The sequence below is a fragment of the Actinia tenebrosa genome, unplaced genomic scaffold, assembly GCF_029948245.1.
Source record: "Actinia tenebrosa isolate PJP-AT-01 unplaced genomic scaffold, QUT_ActTen_1.0 PGA_scaffold8__29_contigs__length_14323225, whole genome shotgun sequence".
Classification (NCBI taxonomy): Eukaryota; Metazoa; Cnidaria; class Anthozoa; order Actiniaria; family Actiniidae; genus Actinia; species Actinia tenebrosa.
The window spans coordinates 14183563-14210496 of NW_028292585.1; the positions used below are offsets into that span (position 1 = coordinate 14183563).

The window sequence follows — 26934 nt, forward strand, 5'->3', positions numbered from 1 at the left end:
GGTTGACAGCATCTTTCCGATAAGCCAAGAAAATGATGACAATGATCATAACGTTTACTACAGCCAACAATATACACATACGCCAAACTCTTAATTTTTTGATAACCTTATTTTCCAAGGAGTTCTGGTGTCTTCCATTCATCATTTCACGTTGTTCCAGTTTCTTTGGCGAGTTATCGATGTTTTAAAGAGGTGCAACGAACAGCTTTATGCCATATGAAGTGCTCATTTTGATGGTAAGACTGAATTGCTATTGCGCCGTTGGTTTGTTGGCCCGGGTCACAAAAGTCCTACAGATTTACTAGAAGCCGAAGCGTCAAGTATAGAGTTACTGCATATCATTCGTTGACCCATCAAAATTTTTCCTGTCAAATTACCTTCGTTAGAACTTCTTTCTTTTCTCTTGTTTGTTCGTTTAGGACGTTCTTTGCCATTTAAAAACAAGTTTCGTGATGGAAAAGAGGTCTTTACTATAGGGCATTAAAACTTTATTTGTAATTATTTATGGTACTGAATTAACTCTTGATTTTGTTGTTGACATCTTTCATCTTTTCTCTTTCTTTGAATCCCTCCTTTCATTTCTAGTCTTCTCCATTTATTACGGCTTTTCTGCTGCCTTCAACTCACAGTACACATCAGTGAAGTCTGGGAGCTTTTGTTGAGTGCCGCATGGATGGAAAAAGCCTGGCGGGATAACTGTACTACTGCTAACGATACATTGCATCTTTCTCTCCCATATCGAAAGAATGTCATTTTAAAACGATATAGACCCATTTCATAGAGCTCAATTTGGAGGACAAAACGAAAGAATTGCAATCTCATGAAAAATGGAAACCTATGTTATGTCCTCCAAAGGCTGCATTCCGACATGCTGCAAGGGGTCTATTGATAGTATTGAAATCTAAAAGAAGCAACGCTCAAATCTAGAAATATTTCAAGATTCAACTTTTCACTTCATGTACAATCAATACTGAAAACACATCTAAAATACAAGCAAACAAACACAGGAATGTAATGTGTGACAAAAGTTTTTATTACTCACTTTCTCTGTGATTACTTGAGTGGTTTAATTTTTTTAAAATTCAAGTGGCATTCATTTATTTATCTATAGACCCATTGCATGTAACGTCAAAGCAGTTCGTTCTGGATGACAAAACAAAAGAATTCCAAACTCCTGCGAATTGGAACCTAGTATGTTTTGTCCCCCAGATTGAGCTGCATTCCAGAGTGCTGCAAGGCGTCTATTTCTCTCCAAATTCGTGTTAGAGTAATTTCAGTAAACTTGTCAAAATATCAAATCATACTTCCTTTTATTAAAATCTATTTGCGTAAGGTTGACTCTGCTTCTGTCAGTGTATAACATTTTCTTTTCGCTGCTGTCCTACGCGGCCACGTTCTCGCCCTTTGATTGGTTAATAGCTAAAGCGGAAGCCATTTAGGAGCCACAGCTCCGCTCAAACTACCCAATCTTATCTAATAAATGGAAAATCGCATTTGTAAACTATATGCTGTTAGATATGTATAAAAAAAGATTGTAGAAATGCACATAAATATCTCTTTTTGCGTCGTGTACGGCAATGCTAGGTATAAAAATATCTACTATACTAAATACTGCAACTACGTTTCTACGGTGTTGGGTAATGCCCCATGTCTATGCCAGGACCAAAATAATGGGCCTTTTTGTGGAAAAATCGTACGATCATGATGCGTGCTTTATACGCGGTTATTGACTAATATCTTGACAGAAGCTAAGAAGTGTGCACCTGTCAAGTCTAGTGAGCAATCAAATTGCCATCACCACCATCTATTATTCGAGTCGAATTCAGATCAGCATTGGTGTTTTTTTTTTGGTAATTTTTGCGGCGGCAAAACAATTTTTTAAAGATGCCCACCAATTCCAGTCGATTGCACTTTTCTTCCTTAGACAACTGCATTAGAATTATCGTTTAGCCGCCGCCTTCGCCTGCGTTGCTTGGAGGTCTGTGGTATTTTTTGCTGCAAGGGGGAACAACTGCAAATCACCAATCAACGCAGGCTACAAACCCCTTGCAGCACTTCGGAATGCAGCTTAATTTGGAGGAAAAACAACAGGTTTCCAATTCTCAGGAGATTGAAATTTGTTTTGTCCTCTGAATTGAGCTGCTTTGACGTCACATGCACGGGGTCTATTGCGTCCTACATCGGAGCATTTGTCACTAAATCACTAATGCAGAAGTGCGATAGAAAATAATTGCTTTATCGACCAATCATACAATGTAGAGCTGCAGAAATATACCTCAGAAATATTATTAAAAAGCATTGAGTGTGTTTAATAAACATTGGAATATATTACGATAATGTTGTGAATGACATTAAGCATAGGAATAAAAATGCTGGTTTGATTCTCAAAGCCCATGTTCCGTGTGTCTTCGCAGTAATTCACTTCCGGTTCTTATACCGCGGACCAAAGGGAATGCAGGCTTTGGAAAAGGCAAAAAGCATACGATAAACCAATCAAAGTAAGAAATAACGTTAATGAATAAGGATTTTGAAAGGAATCAATTTTTTACCAAGAAATAAAGTCTCGACCAAAACGAAGAATGTTATGAAATCCCAATAATAAAGTCTCGATAAGAAACCGGTTTGAATTTTACTTAAGAGCGATGAAATTTTCTTTTTCGAGGCTCTAAGTAAGACTAGTAACAAACACGAATCCTTTGGGAAATGTGGGAAAGAGCACGTCTTTGAAATTTTGCCAACATTTCATTTGGCATACTTTTTAATCTTTCCATGGGGTATAGTCGAAAACGGAAATCACCAAAACATAAAGAATTGATGGGTTGCAAGCATTCCCAAGAGAGTTTAAAGACAAAAGCATGGCGGCCATTGTGGTGCCGTTAACAATGGATGCTAATGAGAAATCTTTTGTTGAAGGGCACCAACATGGCCGCGATGACGTAACGTGCAATCGAAAAATATGTTAATAGATTTTCCTGAAATATAACAGTTGATATTTTGCAGGTTCAAACCGATTTCAGTTTGCTTAATTTTGCCTTGCGTTATATAAATGAACATAATATTATGGAATGTATATTTGAATATGATAGTGGATGCCGCCGTAACGACTTCAAAATTTACTAGCTTTTACCCTCGACTTTGAGAGAACTCTTTGAGTAACTTTGGGTAAAGTGCTCTTTCACGAGGCGATTCCCAACGACGATTGTTGCGCGAAAACCTTTTTTTCGTGTAAAATGACGCGCGGTTACGCTTTTTAACGGAATTATGTTCCAGCCTTCAAAACTCACAATCTCGTTGCCATCAATAGTCCCCTTCACAGTTCCCTGCGCCATCTTGAAAGGTAGCCGGGCCTTTGCTTGCAATGATAGAGACCTGTGAATAATTGTCCAAGGTGTTAAAAAGGTCTCTATCATTGAAAGCTCACCGTTCGTCTCGCTTCGATGCAAAGGCCCGGCTACCTTTCAAGATGCCGCAGGGAACTGTGAAGGGGACTATTCGTGTAGCGGCGCGCTCGAGGCTAACTTTGAAGCAATAGTTTTTTTGCTTAAAATCCTCTCGTGTAACATCACCTTAAGGCACCATTTACGTGAAAGTAAGGCGAACCTGATTCCAGGGTAAGTCTTTTGCTTTTGGTAATGTCCTCGGGAAGAAAAAGCCAAGGACTTGTTCTTAGTACCTACCTTCAAGGAAACAGGCCCTAAATAGTTTAAGTGCTCTCTTCCATATTTGGGGTCCTTCTGCATGTACCACAAACCTATTGTATTCTTTTTTGTTTCGTTCTATTGTATCACTCCAGTTTTGAGTTCTCTTTTGCTCAGCCTTAGCCTCGGTTGTGCGATAAAATAATCAGCTATGCAACCAAAATCTGTGGCATTTTAATCAACTTGTATTGTTCCGTAGTTGGTACATTCCTTACATACAATGAACTTTAATAAACGAAAAGAACATAATTGTGTACACAATCGAGGATAAGACTGAGCATAGGCGAATACAAAATGGGAGTATTAAATGAGCTGTCCTGATACCCAATCAAGGTGTCTATTTTGGACTTAAAATGGAAAAGTACGTATTCATGCAAAGAGTCCCAGAAGGAAAAGAAATATTAGTCGTTCCGAGGCTGAGGAAAAAACCTGGGTCAAGTTTGGTATCGTAGTTGTTTAAGGAGACAAAATAGACGCCATCTTGGAAATGTTCCCTAAAACAGTCCCACAATGCACCACAATGCCAACTCGACCCAGTTTTTCCTCAACCTCGGAATGGCTAATAATCTCAGGCCTTTTACCGCGATTGGGCAGTATATAAATCTTTGAACTATATTCTTACTGCGACATTGGGAAATACAAAAGAAATGCCCCAAAGTTCCTAGACAAAATAGGGCGATTCACTTTGTATTTTTTTTAAATGTTCTAACCCGAGAAAAAAGGCCATTAATGCGCAATGAGCCATAAAGATTTTACGTAAAAATACAAAGTTAATTTATTAATCTTAATTTTTCCAGCTCGTTTCTTGAGACTGCAGTGCTCATGGTCAGCAACGAGGATCGGTTTCTCCTAGCTGCTGAACAGGAGGAATGCAGGCTCCAAGGACGAGATTTCTAGCTTTCTTTCTTAGATACTGCGTGGTGGTATAAATTCATTAGAAATATAATCACCGAAAGAAAAAATAAGCTTATAATTACCATATATTCCAATTTCCAAAATCGTAGGGCGAAAAATTTTACATCTGAATTTTAGCTTTAATCAATCGAAAAATCCTTCTCAATTTTCTAATATTTTCATTTTCTTGCAAAATTCCTTTGTACAGAATAAACAATTTTTCGTTAGTTATAACAAGTCGGTTTCTTATCGCGTTTACTGATATCTTATATAAAAATGATAAACACTGACACGAGGCTTAAGGACAAAGAATAAGAGTAATTTGTCCTCTTAGCCTCGTACCCATGCTTTACCAGTCAAAATTCCTTGGGTGCCTGTTAATTCCACGTACTTGCCACACAGTGGTAGTTATTTGGCCCATGAAGCTGGCGACCATTGAGGTTCTCTCTCAATTTTATCGATCTGTTGTAGAAGCTCGTTAAATGTTCGTTCTAAATCGGAGTTCGTGATTGTGTAGTCGAAGTAGTGCCCGAATGCTTCTTCCATCTCTCGTCCTTCGTCTATCATTGTATGTAACTCAAGATCCTAAACAAAATCGTTTAAAGCGTAAATTTATTATTTTTTCAAAAAATTTTGTTGTTTTTGTCTTTGCTGTTCTTTTTTTTGGGGGGGGGGGGGGGGGGGTGATACGGTAAAAGTATCAACTAATTTTGGCGCGGATTGTCGGTTGCCTTGGCAATAACTTACAGTTAATAAATAATAAATAATATAAATAATAAATAATAACAGTTAACAAAACATAAAAAATAAAAAATAAAAAGAATTAACATAAAAAAGTAAAAAACATCTTTCGTAATCTTGGTTCTTACCGTTAGTAATCTTTGAGTTTTGGGGTTAAATGGATCGACCTTTCCTCTCCGTACAGCTTTGATTCTCTCAAAAGACGGCGGTGAGATGAAAATAACGTATGGCATTACATCAGAGGATCTCAACCTTTTTAGTGCCTGTCACCAAAACAAGGGCAAACCAAACATTTTTATAGAACTGTTCAATGTGATACTATGATGGGTTATAGGTAAGGTGAAAAACGTGGAATAAGAAGGGAGCTAGTGAGTAAACTAGTTGGAGCTGCGTCGGTGTATAATGCATATAATATGATAGGTTATAGTGAAGCCAAACAAAGTAGTTTGAGATGCGCCGGCAGCGAGGCTTCGTGATTATAGGGGGGGAGGGGGAGGCGAAATTATCATTTTCCCTCCAAATCCACAGGAATCCCACATAAATTAATCACATTTTGGTGTCCCTCCCCGTGCCCCCCTCCCTACGCTAATGCGCGTCAGTGCATGTAAGACATAAATAATGGCGATGACGAAGGTAAATCTAAAAGCTATACCTACCGCACAATGTAAGTTCAGAATGGCGATCCTACCACTATTCATCACCGCTCGTATCGAATCCACGCTCATACCATAGTAATGGCCATTATATTCTCCATGTTCTACATACTTATTAGTAGCTATTTCAGATTCGAATATTCGCCGCGTTACGAAGTGGTAATCGCGTCCATTAATGTGACCATCACGCAATGGTTGACTTGTATCTGGTGAAGAAACAGGAAAAAGCGTCATTTTTTGAACATTGCCGAACTTCTCGGTGTTAGATTGTGTGGATAGCGTATACGTATCTCTTATAGGTTGCTATCAATAGAATCTTGGAGGTGGTTTTGATCTCTTGTTTTCTGGTTTCATTTCGTAGAAACAGTCAAATACAACGACTTATTTTGACTTGTTTTGCATTAACTTCCGCCAGTTGCCCCTCAGTCAACCTCTTGTTTGTCCCCGGTCAACTCCAAAAAGTCGCGTGATTAATAGAAAGCAATTGGCATATTTCAATTGCCATAACTATCACGCAATGCGAATTTTTTCAATTGTTAGATGCTTCGTTGTGTGCTGCGCATAACGAGCACGTTAAAAGTAAGCACATCTTAAATACCGGAATTCACTCAAGTCTTACTGGGTTCTGCGCAATTTGTTTCCACGCACTAAACTTAGGTACATTTCTCAGAACGCGCATTTCAAGTAAGGCGCTTTTTGCGCAATGAAGAATTCATGTACTGCAGTTTCTATAAGCTAAGACGCGTCCCCCCCGTATATCCCTACCCCTTGTATAAATGGCGACTAAATATCTGTACCTTCAAACACTGCGTAAAAAAACGTAAGGCACCTTTAACGCAATTGATATTTCATATAACAAAAGATTTGCATCCAACGTAAACCGAATGTTTGGCAATGCGCTTAATAATAATTAACACTAAAGAATAAAGTCAATTACGCAATTAGCCGTTCCGAAGTTTAGGCATAAACTGGGTCGAGTTGGTATTGCAATGCATTGTGGGGTTGTTTGAGGGGATGGCATCTATTTTGTTCCCATAAAAACTGCCCTGGTGCCAACTCGACCCAGTATGCTCCTCAACTTCGGAACGGCTAATTGCGTCATCATTGGAGAGAATGAAGAAAAAGGCGAAGAAAAAATAATTGGCACACACAATAAAATTCCAAAGTAATATTCTTCGACATACGTGGTATGGCTCCAACAAAACGATCAGGGTCATATTCTAGAAGTCTTTGTCTGAGTTCTGTTCTTCCTATTTTTGTCGGTCCTAAAAAAAAGATTATTATATTTTATAATTCATAAGCAAAATACTGAATACTTAATTCGCCAAATAAGCTAAAACTATTTAAACTATTTAGTCAGATGTAGCAAAATCATGGTGAACTTCCGTTTGTTTTACCATCCAATAGAGGTACCACATTAAAAACGCCTGTAGCTAACTTTGCCTGTAACCACAAAATTGCACGTGTCCATCTTTGCAACTCTTAGCAGCAACGTTCCACGCTGCGGAAGCAGCATCAAAATTTATTTCTGCATTTCAACTACACCCAACCAATTTTATCGCGTGAATACGAATTGCAGCATTGCCTGGAAATGACGTTATGTCATGATGTCCAATGAAAATCGGCTTAAAACCCTGTCACCAGTAATGTTGCTCGAAACAGTTTCACTGAGTATCCAATCCCTAAGAGCCTTTGAGGCAACGTACTTACCAATTAGGACAACTGGACGCTTGCGTGACGAGTTTGGACGAAGTAACGCAACTTCTTCATAAGTGAGAGCTTGATCAACTTCAAGACCTAGAAAACCAAAATTGTTGACATTTATTCAATATACAACGATTTATTATCATCATCATTATTATCATTATTATTATCATCATCATCATCATCACCGTTTACTCAACTCACCATCACTATGCATTGCGTTGTACAGAACCTTCTTTCGTTTTTTCCGCTTAACACATAAGCATCTCCTCTCTAACGAAAAACATAAGATTTAAGTTAAAGTTTTATTTTAACAAATAATCTGACAACTAGATAAGACCAAGCAACACGTGAACACTTTCCTGAAGACAAGTCATTACATTACCACAGATTGCAAGTGCACATAAAATGAGGCAATTGTGCATCTGTAATCTGTCTTAAGTGTGTGCACATTGCAATCTGTGGCAATGCAATGATTTGCAGATGCGCACATACTGATGATGATTCATTACATCGCCATAGATTGCAGATGCGCATACACTTCGTCCTAAATTTGAAATGCACGACAAGTGGCGATTTTGCAACTCGTAACAAACTTTCCATTCGTTTGTGAGTGAGAAGAAAGACATTCGCATAATTTTCTTTTCGATGCAAGAAAAATAAGCTGTTCAAACTAACATGGACATTCAACCAACACGAAAAGAACCGTATGCTGTAAGCGTTGGTCAACTAAGCAAACCTGCAAAAACTATTTTATTTTTATCGATACCCTGAAGCAAGCTATGAGATGAACAAAGTCAGGTGACGAGTGTCAGTTGATTGAATTGGAATTTAGCCTGTTAGGCTTTGCGGAGGGAGAAAAACCAGAAAATCCAAGGGAAAAACTCAAATCAAGGGGGAGATCTGCAACAATGAATCGAAATTTGTTTATCTTACTGCTTTTCGTAGTTGATTCCTTCTCTGTTGGTAACGTGTGCTCGAGAGATTCTCTCCTGGAAATTGAAGTAAACACGTTAGGGAAGGTACGTTTGTAATGGAGGTAGGTAGGTCTGGGGGATCAGCAGTAAAATTCCTCCATTTTCGTTCCGTAAGAAATTCATGACCCTCCTACAGGATGCAAGCATGTGTAGAACAATATTTTGAATATACTTACTGTTGCTGGAATGTTTTTGATGGAATGAGGCCTGCTAGCTTTTGCCCTTCTTCTCCAGCCCTCCATGCCTTACAAGCAAAAAATATACTGACATTACAATTTTTTAAATTTTTCAACAAAAGTGAATTCAATATATAACGGAGAGAGAGTTGTTTTTCGTGCACGTGCGCGCTACATTCACCTGTTGGTGAATGATATAACAGCATAAGACCTAAATTGTAACCAATGACGAGCGTGCAAGTGCGCGCTATATTCACCTGTAGGTGAATATAACAGCATAAGACCTATGTTTTAACCATTGAGCACGCCTGATTTATTATATTCACTTGTGCAAAAATACTAATTTTTAATATTGTAAAGAACACTGCTTGGGGGAAGTTACACACTGCTTGGAAAGTTACAAAAAATATATGGCTATTAGTTGTGGGAATCCTGTGTGTTATTATAGAATGCGTGAAGGAATTTGTACAAGTGAGTTGAGTAAATAGAGTAATCCCATAACATTAAGGATTCCCACAACTAATACTCAGTGAAATACAACTATAGTGTTAGTTGTGGAAGCCCTGTGTGTTATTATGAGATGAATGAGAGAGTCTGTGCACGTCAGTTACTTTGTTGATCATATAACAACTAGTGCATTTACCTGCCACCAATTAGGGTCATCTTGATTAACGATATGCAGCACAGCACCTTTCCTAAACGCCAGACCCAGTTCTCTACACGGGATGAGTTCATCCCCATCAGGGTCGTAGTCGAAGTGTGCTTTGACGTGCACCGTTCCTTGGCGCGTTAGTGTCCCGAATGATCGATTATTGGGAATGACTAGGAATGTGAGTGTCCCGTTCATGTCTTCTAATAGTTCGCATACTTGCGCAACGCTTTTGCCTTTCATGTTTACACCATTGATTTCGATGATTTCGTCTCCCTCGTGCAACAGACCTGAAAATATATCAGAGATATTTCGCCACTTAATGAATGGATAAATACGTGGGATGGATGGGATGGGATGGGATGGATGGATGAATTGATGTGAAGATGGCCAGATGAATATAGATGGAAGAATGGATGGGATGATATGGATGGATGAGAAGATGGCTGGATGGATACGGAATATGGGTATGGCCGATAGAATGATCGATATGGATGGATGGATACATACCACTCTTTTCTGCAGCGCCTCCCTTCACAATACGACCAATCACTACAGCCCCGTCCTCATTCTTTACTGTTGCACCCAGTGGATCATTAGATTTGTCTATACTGACAATCTTTACTGTGTCGTCTTCTATTTGAGATATTTGATCATCCATACTATGTTGTCGTTGAAATTCCTCTCTTTCTTCTTCGTCATCGTCGTTGTCATCAGGCAGAGCCTCCCTAAATGCTAGCCTATCGTGAGCTAGCAACAAACCCTAAAAGACCAATAAAAGCCACAGTTACCATACTTCCAAAATACTAATCAATAAAATTACGAAGAAAGATCCACGAGAGGTAATGAAAGTTAATGCACATTTATATATTACATTACTCTACGATGCATGGAAAAATCCGTTCCACAAAGCGTTTTCATAGCGTTTACCTCTTCGGAAATGACAATTGGAAATGACGTCATTTGTGCATGCGAATCATAGACGTTTTCGTTTTCGTATGTCTCCACTCTGGAGAACATTTTCAAATGTATGCGTTTTCGTTCGTTATATTGTGGATGCAAGGCAACCACGCATTGAAAATTATGCTTTTTTGAACTAAACCGCATTAGTACTGTAAACATAGTTTACTAGTTTGTTTTGTGTTTTTTTGTTTTGTTTTTTTGTTTTGTTTTTGTTTTTTTCCTAGCTAATCTAACTTCATTTTTTGAAAAGTAGGATAGATCAGTACTTTTCATGATACAATTATGAGCGGAAACTATTGAACTAGAAAACCAAGTGAAACGCACCGTTACAAAGAGGACCTCTTAAATAAATTTTACCTGGATGTTAGGAGAATTTAAAAGACTTTCCAGCTCCTCCTCGTCTTTTGTTGGATGACTATTCGATATAGACGTAGAAACCTAGAGAAACACAAATAAGGTTCAAAAATTCAGTCTTTAATTTCACGCTGGTAAAATAAAAGAGAGGATTTACCTGAGCCACGATGTTGTTTGAATTGGTTGACTCTGGTCTTGAATAACCTGGTCCTATTTTTTCTTGTTTTAACTCCAAAATTTTATCATATATCTTTAAAAAAAAAAACAAAGAAAAAGTTTTTTCTTTTTGAGATTAAAAACGTATTAAAAAAGTATGTCCACTTGATGTCAACTCTTACCTTTTTTGCATTATTGACATCTTTATTTGCTAAATATTCTTCTACATATACGACGTTTTCCTTGTCGTTCCTTGATGATATTTTAGGTTTTACTTTGTCAAATCCTTTCGCTTTCGTAACTGGCTTATTTGGCGAAAATGTTGAGAGAGAATGTACGCTGGCAGGTGAAACTGGTTGAGGTTCGTAAGGAACTAAATGAAAAATAAATACAATTAGTCAATCAGGAATTGAGGTTTTGCTACATTTTCAAAATTTATCACTACAATAATATTTTCAAATACACTACATCTGTAATAGTGCCTGGCTTTAAAAGCAAGAAAAGGCATTGCAAATATTGCGTGAACATGCACTGGTTAAATAAAGCTACAGAAATGCGGTTTGGCGTTCATTGGCCGAACTGCCTTCCAGTACTGGTAGACCTTGTTGTCGACAGCGGTGTGTTTTCCTTCTAAGAAATTTTGTTGGCTGCTTGTAGCTTAATGTGCTAATGGGAATCGAAATTTGCTTTTGCAGTTCTGTGGCTGCATTATTTTGTATCACAGTCTTCATGAAATCTCCAAGAAAATGAAGGTCAATGAACACATGAGTGGCATCATTTCATTTCCAGATGTAGCGACTTTTGGGATTCTTGATAAAAACCCAAATTATTCACGTTTATTTTTTACAGCAAAACCCCAGCAAATTGGTAAAACCAAGAGGAACAACCAAGAGAGCATAAATTTATGCTCTTTTGGTAAAACACAGTAGGACAACATTTCAATTTTCCCGCCATTTTTTGTTGATGCATACGCGAACGCGTCACGTCGTCCACGTCGAAAAAAGGCGCGAAAATGAGTTTAAAATCAAAATGGCTGAAAGCAAGCTCTCTTCAAAATGATGTCGAGATATCCAGCAAATATTTAGACAAATATAGCACTTTTTATATGAAAATTGAAGATTTAAAGATTTAATTTGCCGATAAATCAAAAGGACTATTGAAATATGGAAATGTCCTTCAAATTTACGGCGGAAATCACATGGATCGAAAAAGCTACGATCTTCGGTAAGTTTGGTATTAGAAGTGACAAACGTTTTCATTTTTAAATGCTTTTATAGCACTTTTTATATGAAAATTGAAGACGTAAAGATTTGATTTGCCGATATAACAAAAGAACTATTGAAATGTGGAAATGTCCTTCAAATTTACGGCAAAAAACACGGATTAGAGAGTTTTGGATTGACTTTTTTCTCCCCGCAAACGGCAAACGTGACCACGTTTTCATAGTTTTCCTTTATTTTACTTTACCTTTTACAAACCTTCTCACCAAGCGCAAATACTCTTTCGTTATTCTACTACTTGGACTTTTCTGTGATTCTTTTTCGGTAATTTAAAAGAATTTTTTTTACTGGTTAACTGACGTTTGATGTCCTGACGTTTGCCGTGAACGTAAATCTAAAACTCTCTATTGAAAAAGCTACTGACCTTCGGTATGTTTGTAGGTATCAGAAGTGACAAACGTTTTTATTTGAAAATGCTTTTAACTTACCAGGCGTATTGGAACTCTCATTACTATCATAATCATACGCATCATTCTCTAGACTCATCATTTGATCTTCATCACCATCAATCGTATCTAACTTCCTCAAATCCAGTACAGCAGTTGACAATGACTTATTTTTTCTCAAGTTCGATTGCAATGCATCCGCATTAAGGAATCCGCCATTATTTGGGCTTACAATTAAGTCCTCATAGTTGTTAGAATTTCTCAAGTTTGAAGAGCTGTCTAGCGGGACTTGCTCATAAGACTGAACACTATTTGTCTCGGCATCTGAGTTGTAGTAGTGGAATTGTGGGTCATTTTCTTGATCCCTCATTATTGAATGTATTCTTTGCTGCGTGGTGGGGTCCACTTTGTCTTCTCCATTGACTGGTGTAGAGTTATCCAAAAATGTTGAAAATCCACCTGTAAAAACACACAAAAAGGAAGTGGCACTATAAGTACCTAATACCTTATATTCACCATTCTCTGTTTCTTTTTTGACTTTATTCCAAAAAGACAAGGCTTCTATACTTATTCTTTGTCCAACATGCATTATTCCTCGCCAGGGACCGTGTAGACAGGATGGCTTGGTGGGCTAAGCCCACTCACACACGCCACACACACATACATTTTTAGCCAAAAATGATTTTCTGTTACACAAGCTGCCTAATACTTAAATATGAATTTCATGCAATAAATATGTTGCAATTGCCACTCAAAACCCTGGAAATCACATATCCGAGAGCCTCAATTTCAAAATTGACCTTGAACTCACCTTGCATGCTACTTTCTCCTCCTCGTAGAAACTTTAGAGCTATCACTCTATTCTTAAGGCACTATGAACAGAAAATATATGAAATGTAAGTAATTGTGGACAGTGTTTTTGGGGGTAAAAATTATATTTGATCCAAACACTAAGCAATGGTTGGATATGCGTGTCTTGAAATGCCTTATGTATTAGTAACAGACCTAAAATTTTCAGTGTTCAATATAAAGTACAACAAAATTATTGAGGGGGGGGGGAGGGGGTGCAGCCAAGCCCTCCCCCCCTGCTATGGACCCACATGTATCCTTCCATCATGCATGAATTATACCTTGTGGATTGCAGAAATCACTTCCATATGAGTAAGAGTTAGTAATGGCACTCCATTAACTTCCAGTAATTCATCCCCAACACACAGAGCTGCTCTTTCAGCAGGGGAACCTTAGGGTAGAAGAATAATTTATCATTTACATAAAGAAATTTTTCTTACAGAAAAAAATTACAAAGTAAAAACTTAATTATATACAATGCAACAACTCACTTTTTTCCCCATGAATTCTAAGAAAGGGGGAAAATACGTCAAACAATTTCCACCACTGAAACAAAGATAACCCTACCCCCATCACCATGATTTTTCATTAGACTTATAGAATATTTTTTAGATCTTATTCAATTTTCCTTCCCCTTGAATAATGGAACTTTAATCCCCTTCAGTACAAGAGTTCTTCATCTCAATATTTAAAAAGTTATTAGTATTTTGTACCGCAAACTATTTAGCAAATACCTCATTTGAATAACAAAAGATCAGCACAGACAATACTTTTCCCACTTATGGGGAACATTAATTGTTTTGGCACTCGGTTTTACCTTTAACAATGTTGTCAATTCTTGGAGGAAACCCTTCATCAATTCCTCCCATTACTGAGAAACCAAACCTCTTTTCATCTCCCATTAATCGAACATTTATTGAGAACTCATATGGTTGACTCTGTTCAGCAAAAATAAACAAAAATTTAATAATGATAAGAGACTGTATGTAATCTATTAACATTCAATTCTAATTTAATACTTAAGTTTAAAATTAACAGCTGAACTTTTTCTGGTATATTGTATAAAAGATTAGAAAGGGGTACTGGAATGAGTCTTAAAATGTGTTGACAGTAATTCTGAGAGAAAGAAAGACAGAGAACACTTTATTTGAAAAATCAATGGAAATTAATATGATAGTAAATCTAGGATAATTATGAAAGTCAAATACAGACATGATGTCTGCAAAACACTTTGACACTTTAAACCAGAAATAATATTGCAGATGAGATAGAAAGAAGAAGGATATATTAACTCCATTTAAAATACAACTAAAATTTAATTAATAGTGACATTATATGCTGAAATATTCGTTTGATTATAAAAACAGCTTAGGATTTTAAAGAAAAACTAGAAACATTTTTTAACTTTATGATTTTTCTTCAAAATGTTTGCCCTATTAATAATCATTTACGGAGGCTTGAAACAGTGTTTCTTGAGCACATGCGCACTCTAGATACGTAGATCTTGCAAAAGGAAAATTTTGTCCTCAAAAATTTCAATATTCAAACTGAAAAATAATCAAAAACTCTGCGGTGAAATTTTTTATGTTTTCAAAAAAGAAAATTTTAAAAATTCTGTAAGAGGGAACTATTCCAAAAAAAAATTATTGATTTTTACAAATTCAAGAAGATTATGATACAAAGTTTAAATATTCAAGTTTTTTTTTTTTTTAAATTCCGTTTGGTTCCTGAGTTAAGTTAACATTTTTGATGGCATGACAAGGGTTCTGTTGTTGTCATAGCAACATCTTACATCATTTTTTCATGTTCATTGTGATCTTTGGTTTATGATCTTTGGCTTTCCTGGTTTACTTGCTGTCTTATTATAGCCATATTATTATTTTTTAGTTCATAATTCTGAGTGTATGTGAAGGCACAAAACACTTTCCAGCCTCCTTAATTAATACTACTACGAAATTTAAAACAAATAGTTATTATCATTAATTTCAAGTTGGAATAAGATGATATCATTTTTTATGTTAATTAAAATCATTAACTTGTAAAAATGATAAAGTTACCATAGTTTTTCCATTCAAACACGGAAGGCTAATTTATTATTATTCAAGTAACAACCCTAAATTTAAATTTGGATTTTTGGACTAGCCTAAACATACACATGATTTGAACAAATTTATAAGAAACATGATTATGTATATGGTTAAATGAACAAAACAGAATGTACCTTAAATTCAGGATCAATATTCTTTATTAAAATGTACATTTTTCAGCTTTTACAACATTTTACTTATCATCATGGATTTTTTTATGAAAAAATGTACAAAATTCCATTACATTGAGTTTTCCTTTATTAATTTTCTACTTTTATTGCAATTTTGAACAATTCTTGATAAATATGACAAGATGTCGACATATAATTCATGTTTGTGTTCAAAACATGGGTGTTCAACAGAAACAATATTTATATGTGAAAGACTTTCGCTGTCAAGCATATTTATATGTGAAAGACCTTCACAGCCTAACATATTTATATGTGAAAGACCATCGCTGTAAAGCATATTTGTATGTGAAAGACCGTCGCTGTCAAGCATATTTATATGTGAAAGACCTTCACAGCCTAACATATTTATATGTGAAAGACCTTCACTGTCAAGCATATTTATATGTGAAAGACCTTCACAGCCTAACATATTTATATGTGAAAGACCTTCACTGTCAAGCATATTTATATGTGAAAGACCTTCACTGTCAAGCATATTTATATGTGAAAGACCTTCACTGTCAAGCATATTTATATGTGAAAGACCTTCACAGCCTAACATATTTATATGTGAAAGACCTTCACTGTCAAGCATATTTATATGTGAAAGACCTTCACAGTCAAGCATATTTATATGTGAAAGTCCTTCACAGCCTAACATATTTATATGTGAAAGACTTTTGCTGTCAAGCATATTTATATGTGAAAGACCTTCACAGTCAAGCATATTTATATGTGAAAGTCCTTCACAGTCTAACATATTTATATGTGAAAGTCCTTTACAGTCAAGCATATTTATATGTGAAAGCTTCGCTGACAAGCATATTTATATGTGAAAGTCCTTCATAGTCTAACATATTTATATGTGAAAGTCCTTCACAGTCTAACATATTTATATGTGAATGTCCTTTACAGTCTAACATATTTATATGTGAAAGACCTTCACAGTCAAGCATATTTATATGTGAAAGTCCTTTACAGTCTAATATACTATAGCTAGTATGTAGAAATTCATAATATTTGAAATCCGAAATCTACGTATTTTAAAAATATTCCGAAACAACATATGCTTTGTATTCATTTTCATTTGAAGAATACTTTTCTCAGTTGCTGTTAAATTTTTAACGACGTTCTTGGACTTTCTTACCTGCAAAGCAGTTCGTTATTAAAAATCTACTTAGGTTTGCTTCTAAGCATTTAAAATATGTACCATAGTTCATTTTGATTTACTGGTTTCTTCAACTTGAACACGAGATGTTTCTCTCTTTGTCCACATGTTCCACGAGCTCGAGTACATACGACGACGTATACCACATAAGTAATTTTACGCTGAATTCTTCCGTGAATAACTCCAAATTTGTCAAATTTCCCTAATAATCCTTTAGCTCGTTAATTCTCCTTTGGGCTTTACTACTTTCTGCTGTATTTTTTGTCATAATTCTGCTTTCAAAAGAGTTTCTTTCTTGAAACGAACAAGCATCCGTTAACGTACTGTAACACTATCTTGTGATTTGAATATTCCTTGCAAACAATGACAGGAAGTGACCTTTGGACTTTTAATCCAATTATAAGTATCTAAACTGAAGTTCCAAACCTAATGTTCCTAGCTCAATAAACAACCGTCAAGCGATTGCATTTCTGGTTCGAAAAATTTGTGCTTTGTTTGCGCCCGGCATACAGTATCATATTCAAGGTTGTTTTCATGGTACTGATATTTTTCGTCACACTGCCGGTCACATAACTGAAATGACTTATTTAATGGCCGCGGCAGTCGGAAATTTTTTATAAAAATCAAGAACCATAATTGATTGGTGTTGATTGGTGCCAGTCATCCGTTTCTAATATTATCCACATCAAAATAAGATTGAAAAAGCAGGGGAATCCCGTGACCCACCATCAGCCCCGTTATAGATTTTTTTTGACTTTTTTCATCCAACGAAAATTCCAACGAAATCAAACTTTTGATCGAGAGGACAGACCCCGCATAGAAATGACGTTTCGATTTGCTAAACTTTTTGTTGCGCTTGCCCCGACAACAATTCGCGACAACAGCGCGAGCTAAAATAGATCAAGGCTGCACGCCGCCAAAATTGCATCACTAGGGGCTGCTGATGGGTAAAAGAAATTCGAGCACGACTTTAAATAAAGAAAAAAAAACCGTGCATAGGAAAAATGCCCAAAAAAATATTCATGCAAGTTCCAAAAAAAATTCCTGCACAGCAATGAAAAGTAAAAAAAAATCCTGCACACAATAAATTGCCCAACCCCCCCCCCCCCCCTCAAAAATCTAATGGTCCGTCCCTAAAGTCATGTGAAAACGAAACTAAAATTAAAAGTACCGCCACTCCTGCAGTATTGGCAGAAGTTCATATGGACAATTCTAGTTATGAACTTCTGGTATTGGCTTGTTTATTGAGCCTCTTGGTAAGTGTATAAAGTTTCTTTATAGAACGAACGTTTGCAAATCTACTTTTTTGTGAAACATTTTAAGAAAATCTGTATTTGGATATAATGCAAATGATCAGCACTCAGTTTAGATACTTATAATTGGATTAAAAGTCCAAAGGTCACTTCCTGTCATTGTTTGCAAGGAATATTCAAATCACAACAACGTAGTGTTACAGTTAACGGATGCTTGTTCGTTTCAAGAAAGAAACTCTTATGAAAGCAGAATTATGACAAAAAATACAGCAGAAAGTAGTAAAGCCCAAAGGAGAATTAACGAGCTAAAGGTTTATTAGGGAAATTTGACAAATTTGGAGTTATTCACGGAAGAATTCAGCGTAAAATTACTTATGTGGTAATACGTCGTCGTATGTACTCGAGCTCGTGGAACATGTGGACAAAGAGAGATACATCTCGTGTTCAAGTTGAAGAAACCAGCTAAATCAAAATGAACTATGGTACATAATTTCAATGCTTAGAAGCAAACCTAAGTAGATTTTTAATAACGAACTGCTTTGCAGGTAAGAAAGTCCAAGAACGTCGTTATAAATTTAACAGCAACTGAGGAAAGTATTCTAAAAATGAAAATGAATACAAAGCATATGTTGTTTCGGAATATTTTTAAAATACGTAGATTTCGGATTTCAAATATTATGAATTTCTACATACTAGCTATAGTATGTTAGGCTGTGAAGGTCTTTCACATATAAATATGCTTGACTGTGAAGGTCTTTCACATATAAATATGTTAGACTGTGAAGGACTTTCACATATAAATATGTTAGACTGTGAAGGACTTTCACATATAAATATGCTTGTCAGTGAAGCTTTCACATATAAATATGTTAGACTGTAAAGGACTTTCATATATAAATGCTTGACAGTGAAGGTCTTTCACATATAAATATGCTTGACTGTGAAGGTCTTTCACATAAATATGTTAGGCTGTGAAGGACTTTCACATATAAATATGCTTGACAGTGAAGGTCTTTCACATATAAATATGTTAGGCTGTGAATTAGGTCTTTCACATATAAATATGCTTGACAGTGAAGGTCTTTCACATATAAATATGTTAGGCTGTGAAGGTCTTTCACATATAAATATGTTAGACTGTGAAGGACTTTCACATATAAATATGCTTGACTGTGAAGGTCTTTCACATATAAATATGCTTGACTGTGAAGGTCTTTCACATATAAATATGCTTGACTGTGAAGGTCTTTCACATATAAATATGCTTGACAGTGAAGGTCTTTCACATATAAATATGTTAGACTGTGAAGGACTTTCACATATAAATATGCTTGACAGTGAAGGTCTTTCACATATAAATATGTTAGGCTGTGAATTAGGTCTTTCACATATAAATATGCTTGACAGTGAAGGTCTTTCACATATAAATATGTTAGGCTGTGAAGGTCTCTGATTCACATTTCAATTTGTGTAGATAATGTACAAAATTCATGAATGAGCTCCAATCACAAAATGATAATTATCATACTCTGATGTTTATGCACATTTTGGTAAACTGAAAGTATTTAAATCACAATAAATGAAAAAATGTCCAATTGCAATTGTTGTGTTTGATGATCTCATTTCTATGGTGTCAAGATCCCAGTTTTTCTTTCTTTTTATCACTTGATGATGGAATTGGATTGAAAATTGGTCATCTTAATGAAATGTATAGAAACTGAAAAAATGAATTATTCTATATGTACATTTTTAAAAAATTTTTAGCTGAAAAACGTATCATACAAGAAAAATGTGCAATATGACATGTCAAATTTAAACTTTTGCTTTCATCTTATCCATTTGAGACAAAAACATTATTGAGGTGTAAATTATTGTAATGGTTGGTTTCTAGTATTTCGAACATTTTCACAATGTGGAATTGTACAAGATCTTAATATGGGACATTTCTGTGCTAAGTTTATGATGATTTTGTTCAAATCATGTGTATATTTAGGCTAGTCCAAAAATCCAAATTTAAATTTAGGGTTGTTAGTCCTTTCCCTTGTTAATAAGATATTTTAATAAAGGGTGATAATGGTAATAATTTACTTACGAGTGACTGGAAACCACTTTCCTCATAACCATTCACTAAACTGCCATTCATTTGTGGGGTGTCCTCCACATCATCATCAGCTTCTCCACCATACATTGATGAGTATGGCCTTGAACTATTTTGGGGTGTTGACCCATTTTGCTAGAATTTTTGAAAGGTTCATTTTGTTAGTTATGCAAATTTTTAGGTGTCGTGGGAGAAAAGGGTATTGAGTCAAGACCCTTTGCAGGACTTGATAATGATGGTACAATGTGACTCAAAAACAATCTCCATTGAAAAAATGATTGACATCATCAAAACTATTTAAGCACCTTAGAAATTAGTACCAGCCAAGTTTGAACATTTTGTTATGTAATGGAAAAGAAAAAATATGTATATTTTTTTGTTCATTCAAAATTTTACAAAGAATGTTTAGTTTTAGTTTAGTTTAGTTTATTTACATTATTAGCAGTCTATATATCTGTTACAAATATTTAAGACTTAATGCTAATAACTATTAATACATTACAATCACACAAATATAAATTTACAATACATTTACAATATTTCATAAGTTATATCAAATTATTAGAAAAAGAATGTACAGCTGGTATGCAATGTGAGCTGCAAAAGGCGTTTTGCATCATATAACAAGCAATCCATTTTGAGGCAGTTTTGCTATAATTATTGTTCTATTTTTTCCAATATTTCCAAGACCTTGCCTAATGTGACATCCCCTGCCATTGTAAATGCAATATTTTTTTACTGAACAACAGGTTAGGTTACAGCATTATTGCTCTTCCTATTTTTTTCTCTTTTATTTTATATTTAAACATATTGCAAAATTTCAATCCAAAGCTGTAGGACACCCTGCTGAAGGATACAGGAAGACCACCTAATGGCAAATCTATAAATGATTTATGGGAAATAAAAAATGAAAATTTATTGATAAGCAGCTTTCATGTTTCTGGTGAGATAACAGGAGATAGCTGTATGGTTTTCACTCAATCGAAATAATATATCATCATACGAAGCAATTTCAGTTTTTCACATTATTTTGAAAAATAATAATGATGAAATTAATAAAATAAATAATTAGATAATAAATGGGATTTAACTGTGGTATTTCCACAGAGTGGCTCTTCAACCACTGAATTGCAATTGGAATTTAGTAATCAATTTTTGCAGAGAGGAAAGCTGGTGAACTCAGGAGAACCCCCAAAGCACTTGATATTGAACCAGCAAGCAGCACTCACATACGACACCGATCCCTCACACCAATATGCCACCTAAGCTTCCCATAAAATTAAATTAAATTAAATAAAAATAAACTAAAAATAAAATGACAATGTAACTATATTAGATGCTTCCAATTTTTGATAACTAATAAATACTAGACGAAATGTGACAAAATTAATTTTCTGATAAATACGTGTGACAAATGAAGACATTATTTAAAAGCTCAGAATGTGATTAAAAATTATAATTTTCTGAATATTCAAATACATGTGTACTAGATAAAGTCAAAATGGATGTATGAAATCAATGATATAAAAACCAGGGAATGCTATGTCCATTATGAGTTGCTGCATGTATGCTGCTGATCAAAACATATTGACTGCATATATCTCATTTTAACCTCTGGTCATGCTTACTAAAGCATGAATGCCAAACTTAATATCAACTTTCAGATTTTTAACGATTGACAGAAGTTTCTAGATAAAATATATATACAGTTGTGTTACTAAAGGAGACTTTGAATCTAATCTAATAATAATCATTTTACTTTGACTTGTATCCAATTGCTAAAACTGCATTAGCTTCTTGTCACAAAACTAATAAAAATATGCTTGGAATGTCTGTGACATTCTTGATGATCTTAACATCTTACTCAGATAAAACAAAAAATCAGGCCATAGTTGAAGATACTAATAGGACTATAGTCAGACAACCTTTAGAAAACCTTTATCACTTTTAATTTTTTGACTCACCTTGGTGGTAACAATGCCATCAGAACCTCGATGTAGTTTTGATACATCTAAATGTGGTCCATTGTAATACGACATGGTGTTTGATGTGCAACCCAGCCAATAAAGAGTGTTAATAACCTGTATATCCAAAGAATAATAATGTCACTTAACTAATCAGTACAATAAAAGAATGTTTATAACAACCGCATGAATATACATATTAAGGAATTGTAACATTTTACATGTCTTGAATATCCCATTTGTGACGTACAGTATGTCTGCATCTCCATCCAGTGTCAAGTAGTTATAATAAATATTAATTACTATGGAAAACTAATACATTGAGTTATGCTATATCCAAAATAACTTAAATAGGTTACTTGAGTCATTATAGTTTTTTTTCTGTACAATAAAATTTTTATGTACAGATCAAAATATACTAGCTAGAACATAGTGTACCAATTTTAATTCAAAAAAGTATAGTACATACTGAACTATTTTATTTAAAAAAGGTTGTCTTATTGTACAATGATTTGCACATTACCATTTTAAAAGTTAAGAAAATAAAAAAAAAGAAAGAGAGAAAAAGGGGTACAGATTGGATTGTATATTGGTAACATATCATTATTATTATTATTATTATTATTAAATTATTATTTAACCTGGTAGAAGTTGCCCCTCATAATGTCTCATTTATGAACTGAGCCACAAGTGATATTACACAAGACAACTTTTTTTTTATTTTTCCTTTTTTTGTTTCTGTAAAAACTTAAATTCATCACAGAAATAATGTTGCCACTAGTCGAATTACCTTTTGTGTTACATCATCCTCGGATGTCGATCTACAATCAAATTATGAAATAAACATGAAATAAACAAATGAGTTATAGGAATAATTTTATAATTATTATAAAAGTAAATGTACAGGGTTCATTCTAGAGAGAATGAGAGAAAAATATCAAATGGCTTTGGCGGGAATCGAACCCACGTCTTCAGTATTCCAGTCTGATGTATTAACCACTATACTACAAGGACCAACCACGCTGGTAACGCAGTCGGAATATGAAATCTAGGGTACTCGTGAGGATCCCAGAGAGATATTTTTTCTCTATAGGTAAGTTGAACACCGTAAATATGTAAGCAAAGAATAGACATAGTATATAGTAGTAATAAATTATGCGTTCGGTGTGTGTAATGAAATAGAGAGAATAAGAGAAAAATATATTCTATTCTCCTCCACAGCTGTCATTAGTTTCGATCCCAGATTCTGTACTTACATCTTAAAGCCAACATCAACCTTGTGAAATTCGTTAGGGTCAAATAATTGCCAATCATGTAGCCCTAGACTGCTGCATGCACTAATGAATTTGTGGAGATTTTCCTATGAAAAAAGAACAAAATAAAATATTGAATTAATGAAATAAAAGCTACATTACCAAAAGCTGGCTTTGGGTAATTGGTAATACCTTCATAATTTTATAACAAACCTTTTCCATTGGTTCACGTAATAAAATTAATTACAGAAAATTGCATCTCTTGAAAAGCATTTTATACAAACATGACATCTACTGCTTTATGAGTCCTTTATACTATATGATGATCAACTGGCTTGAGAGAATTGGGCAACTTTGAATATCATCCGTTTTACTTTTTTTTTATATGATAAGACTAACTTCAATCATTTTGAAATGACATTGAAATAACAAAAACTTAATACTCTTTACTTCTTAAAGTATATTTATATACTATATACACCATACATAATTTGACACAAGATAAAGTTATTTTTATCAATTTCCATATCAGGCTTAGTCTAAAAACCTAAAAGGTAATTTTCAAGTGCTAATAAATTTAATAGTTAACAGTATAATTAGAACAATTTTTAATCATTAAAATCTACCAAATAATGATTAAAATACACATGTATGGTGTGACATATTTGTGTGCATAAGGATCCATCGATTTCTTGCAATAATAGGAACAATTTTTTTAAAAAACTATGCAAAATATAGTTAATTGGTTGCATTATGTGGCAGCTAGTACACATTATATACGTGAATGAATAATATATAGATGCATTATCTAATGATAGAGCACTATGTTTACACATTTTGTGATAAACTAATGCTGAGACGAATTAACCTTGATATTACTCACTGTAGCCAATATAAGGCATTTTAGATTAATCTACTATGGCTTTAAGGTTCGAGGTTTGCATGTATAATTGCGTTTATGAAATTGAACAAGATCCATGTAATATACATTTACAGATTGTTGCAACACTTGATAAGGAATCTCGAGAACTCATACTAATAAGTCGTCTTCTATCGATAGAACAAGGTTTAACATGAGTATTATTTTATAAGTAAAGCTAATAACCAAACAACAATCTAAGTTAAAGAACGATCACCTTCAATAGAGATCTAGTCGATTTCCTTGACAACTCCAATTTGTATATTTTGGTTCGAAACAAAGCAAGGAAATTGTAGAGGGAGGCCGTCCGTGCATAAAACCAAAATTCAGAACTAACTTTTATTGTCATAGGAAGATAATAAAATATATTCGTTTTTTTCTTACGATTTAGGGGGTATTGAGTGAATTCTAAGCTTGAAAAGACACGAATTTGATTAAGAATTATGCATATATCGAACGTAAACAAAATGGCGTATAACGAACAATAAGCGAATTTCCGGCCCATAAAAGAACAAAGTTTAACCTAAAATTTACTAGCTAGGAACAAAAACTCTAACTTTTCTAAAAAAAAGTTTTCTTAGAAGAAAATTTTTTTCTATTTCAAAAGGACGTAGAAAACTAGTTAAGGGACACTAAAGTAACTATAAATGTATAATATTATGCAGATTTAAAGCTCTGAAACAGCAAAATAATATTCCAAAGTTTCTCCATAAACGTTAAGTTTATTTCGTTTCTTTAGGGCACAAATATATCTAGTTTCAAAGAACATTTCATAAATTAAAATTTTGCATTTGAAGATTGAATATAAACTCTATTTTTGAGAATATTTATAAGATTGTGTATTAAATAAACTTTCACAACCGCCAACAACTACGAATGTATATTAATATCGTTCGGAAACCAAGCTTCCAGTGCCCCAGTCGTTAGATTAGGAAATTATGGACACCATTTTACAGTTACTTTATGAGGTGTTCTTAATTCTAAATGGGAGGGAACGAGGCGTAAAAATCGTTTGATGAATAACTGGAAGAAGCCAGTATGTTACCTACCAAAACTTGTTCTTTATTTGGGTTTTCTACAACATCCTGAATACGATTCGGTTCTATGCGATTGATTAAACTGTAAGAAAACCAAGCTGTCGATCAGTCTTACAGCATCCATTTGGACAGAATCATATCTTAGATCTCAAATCACGGTGTTTTAAATACTTGCCTACAAAGATGAACACCATCTCTTAGTGAATCGATAAACGATGAGTGAAATAAGCGTCCAGTTGCTGCCTAGAGATACAAGCAAGCAATACCCAAGCATTAGTTTCCAAACGCCACGGACTTCTGTAAACACGTCAGCGAGATCGGAAAACAAGAAATCTGTAATATGACACCAAGATATTCTCCCTAAACTGACCTCGATCCACTCTTGAAGTATCTGTTGAACTGCTTCGGACGATGAATTTAGATCTCTATTCGGAAAAGTCGACCTCGATCCGACGGGTTCGTTGAGCGGTTTTGCAAACTCACATAACTCAAATATTTTCTAATTCTTTCGACGAAACGGGAATTAATGACGTTATAAGCAGAGTAACGCTCGGATGTAATGTTGTGTCATGTTTGAAAACTATAAAGTTCAGGTATTATATACGAGATTTGATCAAATACTTAAAACACGCACTGTTAAAATACCACTGAGTTGGGGTCACTGTCATTTGAGGAATGCCAAACACTTGATCGTGATTGGCTGATTTAAACAATGGGGCTAACCATCTTCAATACTTCAAATCCATGATGTTTATCTTTTCCCACTGCGAGTTTTTTACTAAAACCTTTGTCAAGGATAGCTTTTGTTGTAGTTGAAACCAGAGGGGTTAAACCATTTCATAAATCCTTCTGATGAATTAAGTTGATGACAAAAAATAACAAGCGTGGATTTTCACTAAAAAGCAAAGATCCAATTAAAAACTTCTCGAAATTCCAAGTTTTTGACTGAATTCCAGCTGTTGGGAATTCGAATGAAAAAAGGAAAAAAGTAATGAGAAATGGATGAGTAAAACGAAATAAAAAAGAATGAAATGAATGAATAAAGATCATGTAAACTTTAAACTATTTATACAAATGTTTCTTTTTTCTTACTCAAAACAAATACAAGCGTTCCCTTTGTGTACTCAACCGCACGAGTTCTCTAAAGTGAATACAGTGAGTTATTTTTGTGACCCACTATTTACCTCGTTTTGCCCTCTGCCAATCAAGATAACTAAGCTAAACTGCAATATCGTAAATATGTTGGACACAGAAGCCAAAACACGAAAAACGACGTGTCGTATCTGAGTCGCAGTTCTAAACACGAAAAGCACCATCGTTCATCTCACTCTGGAGTGTCAAGACCTACTGATTTCAAGTATACGTAGAATTTTGTGAAGAAAATGAAACCAGATAGCAATGGATTGGCCAAGACTTGTCCCTTTTAGGAATTTGTTCAAGTTCATATTTGGATATTGACGTAGTCTCAATTGCCCTATTTCACTATGACGTCACATCAAAACAAT

At 34.7% G+C, this 26934-nt stretch overlaps 1 protein-coding gene and 1 non-coding gene across 2 annotated transcripts; both read right to left on the reverse strand.

Annotated features, from left to right (window-relative positions):
• Positions 1-1012: 1012 nt before the first annotated feature.
• Positions 1013-26745, reverse strand: LOC116301110 (uncharacterized). The gene is made up of 25 exons (XM_031710114.2): positions 26614-26745; positions 25800-25928; positions 25605-25672; positions 25442-25511; positions 23477-23580; positions 23011-23041; positions 22221-22337; positions 20251-20391; positions 14298-14418; positions 13762-13871; positions 13443-13503; positions 12674-13090; positions 11148-11338; positions 10967-11059; positions 10813-10893; positions 10003-10255; positions 9487-9782; positions 8844-8911; positions 8627-8682; positions 7895-7963; positions 7697-7783; positions 7171-7251; positions 5990-6192; positions 5462-5596; positions 1013-5177 (listed from the first exon to the last, which is right to left on the reverse strand). Exons 1-25 carry the CDS (start codon positions 26743-26745, stop codon positions 5001-5003), a joined length of 3291 nt encoding a protein of 1096 aa, XP_031565974.1. The 3' UTR covers positions 1013-5000.
• On the reverse strand, positions 23163-23235 carry Trnas-gga (transfer RNA serine (anticodon GGA)). Its single transcript has one exon. It is a non-coding gene; the product is annotated as a tRNA-Ser (tRNA).
• Positions 26746-26934: the final 189 nt, after the last annotated feature.

What these genes read in the sequence shown, in the direction of transcription:
- LOC116301110 (XM_031710114.2), bottom strand. Translation starts at nt 26,745, where the DNA reads ATGGTGCTTTTCGTGTTTAGAACTGCGACTCAGATACGACACGTCGTT. An exon ending in GATGGTGTTCATCTTTGTAG is followed by an intron (nt 25,512 to 25,604) that starts GCAAGTATTTAA and finishes GTTTTCTTACAG; the next exon opens with TTTAATCAATCGCATAGAAC. An exon ending in AATTGACAACATTGTTAAAG is followed by an intron (nt 13,872 to 14,297) that starts GTAAAACCGAGT and finishes TTCTACCCTAAG; the next exon opens with GTTCCCCTGCTGAAAGAGCA.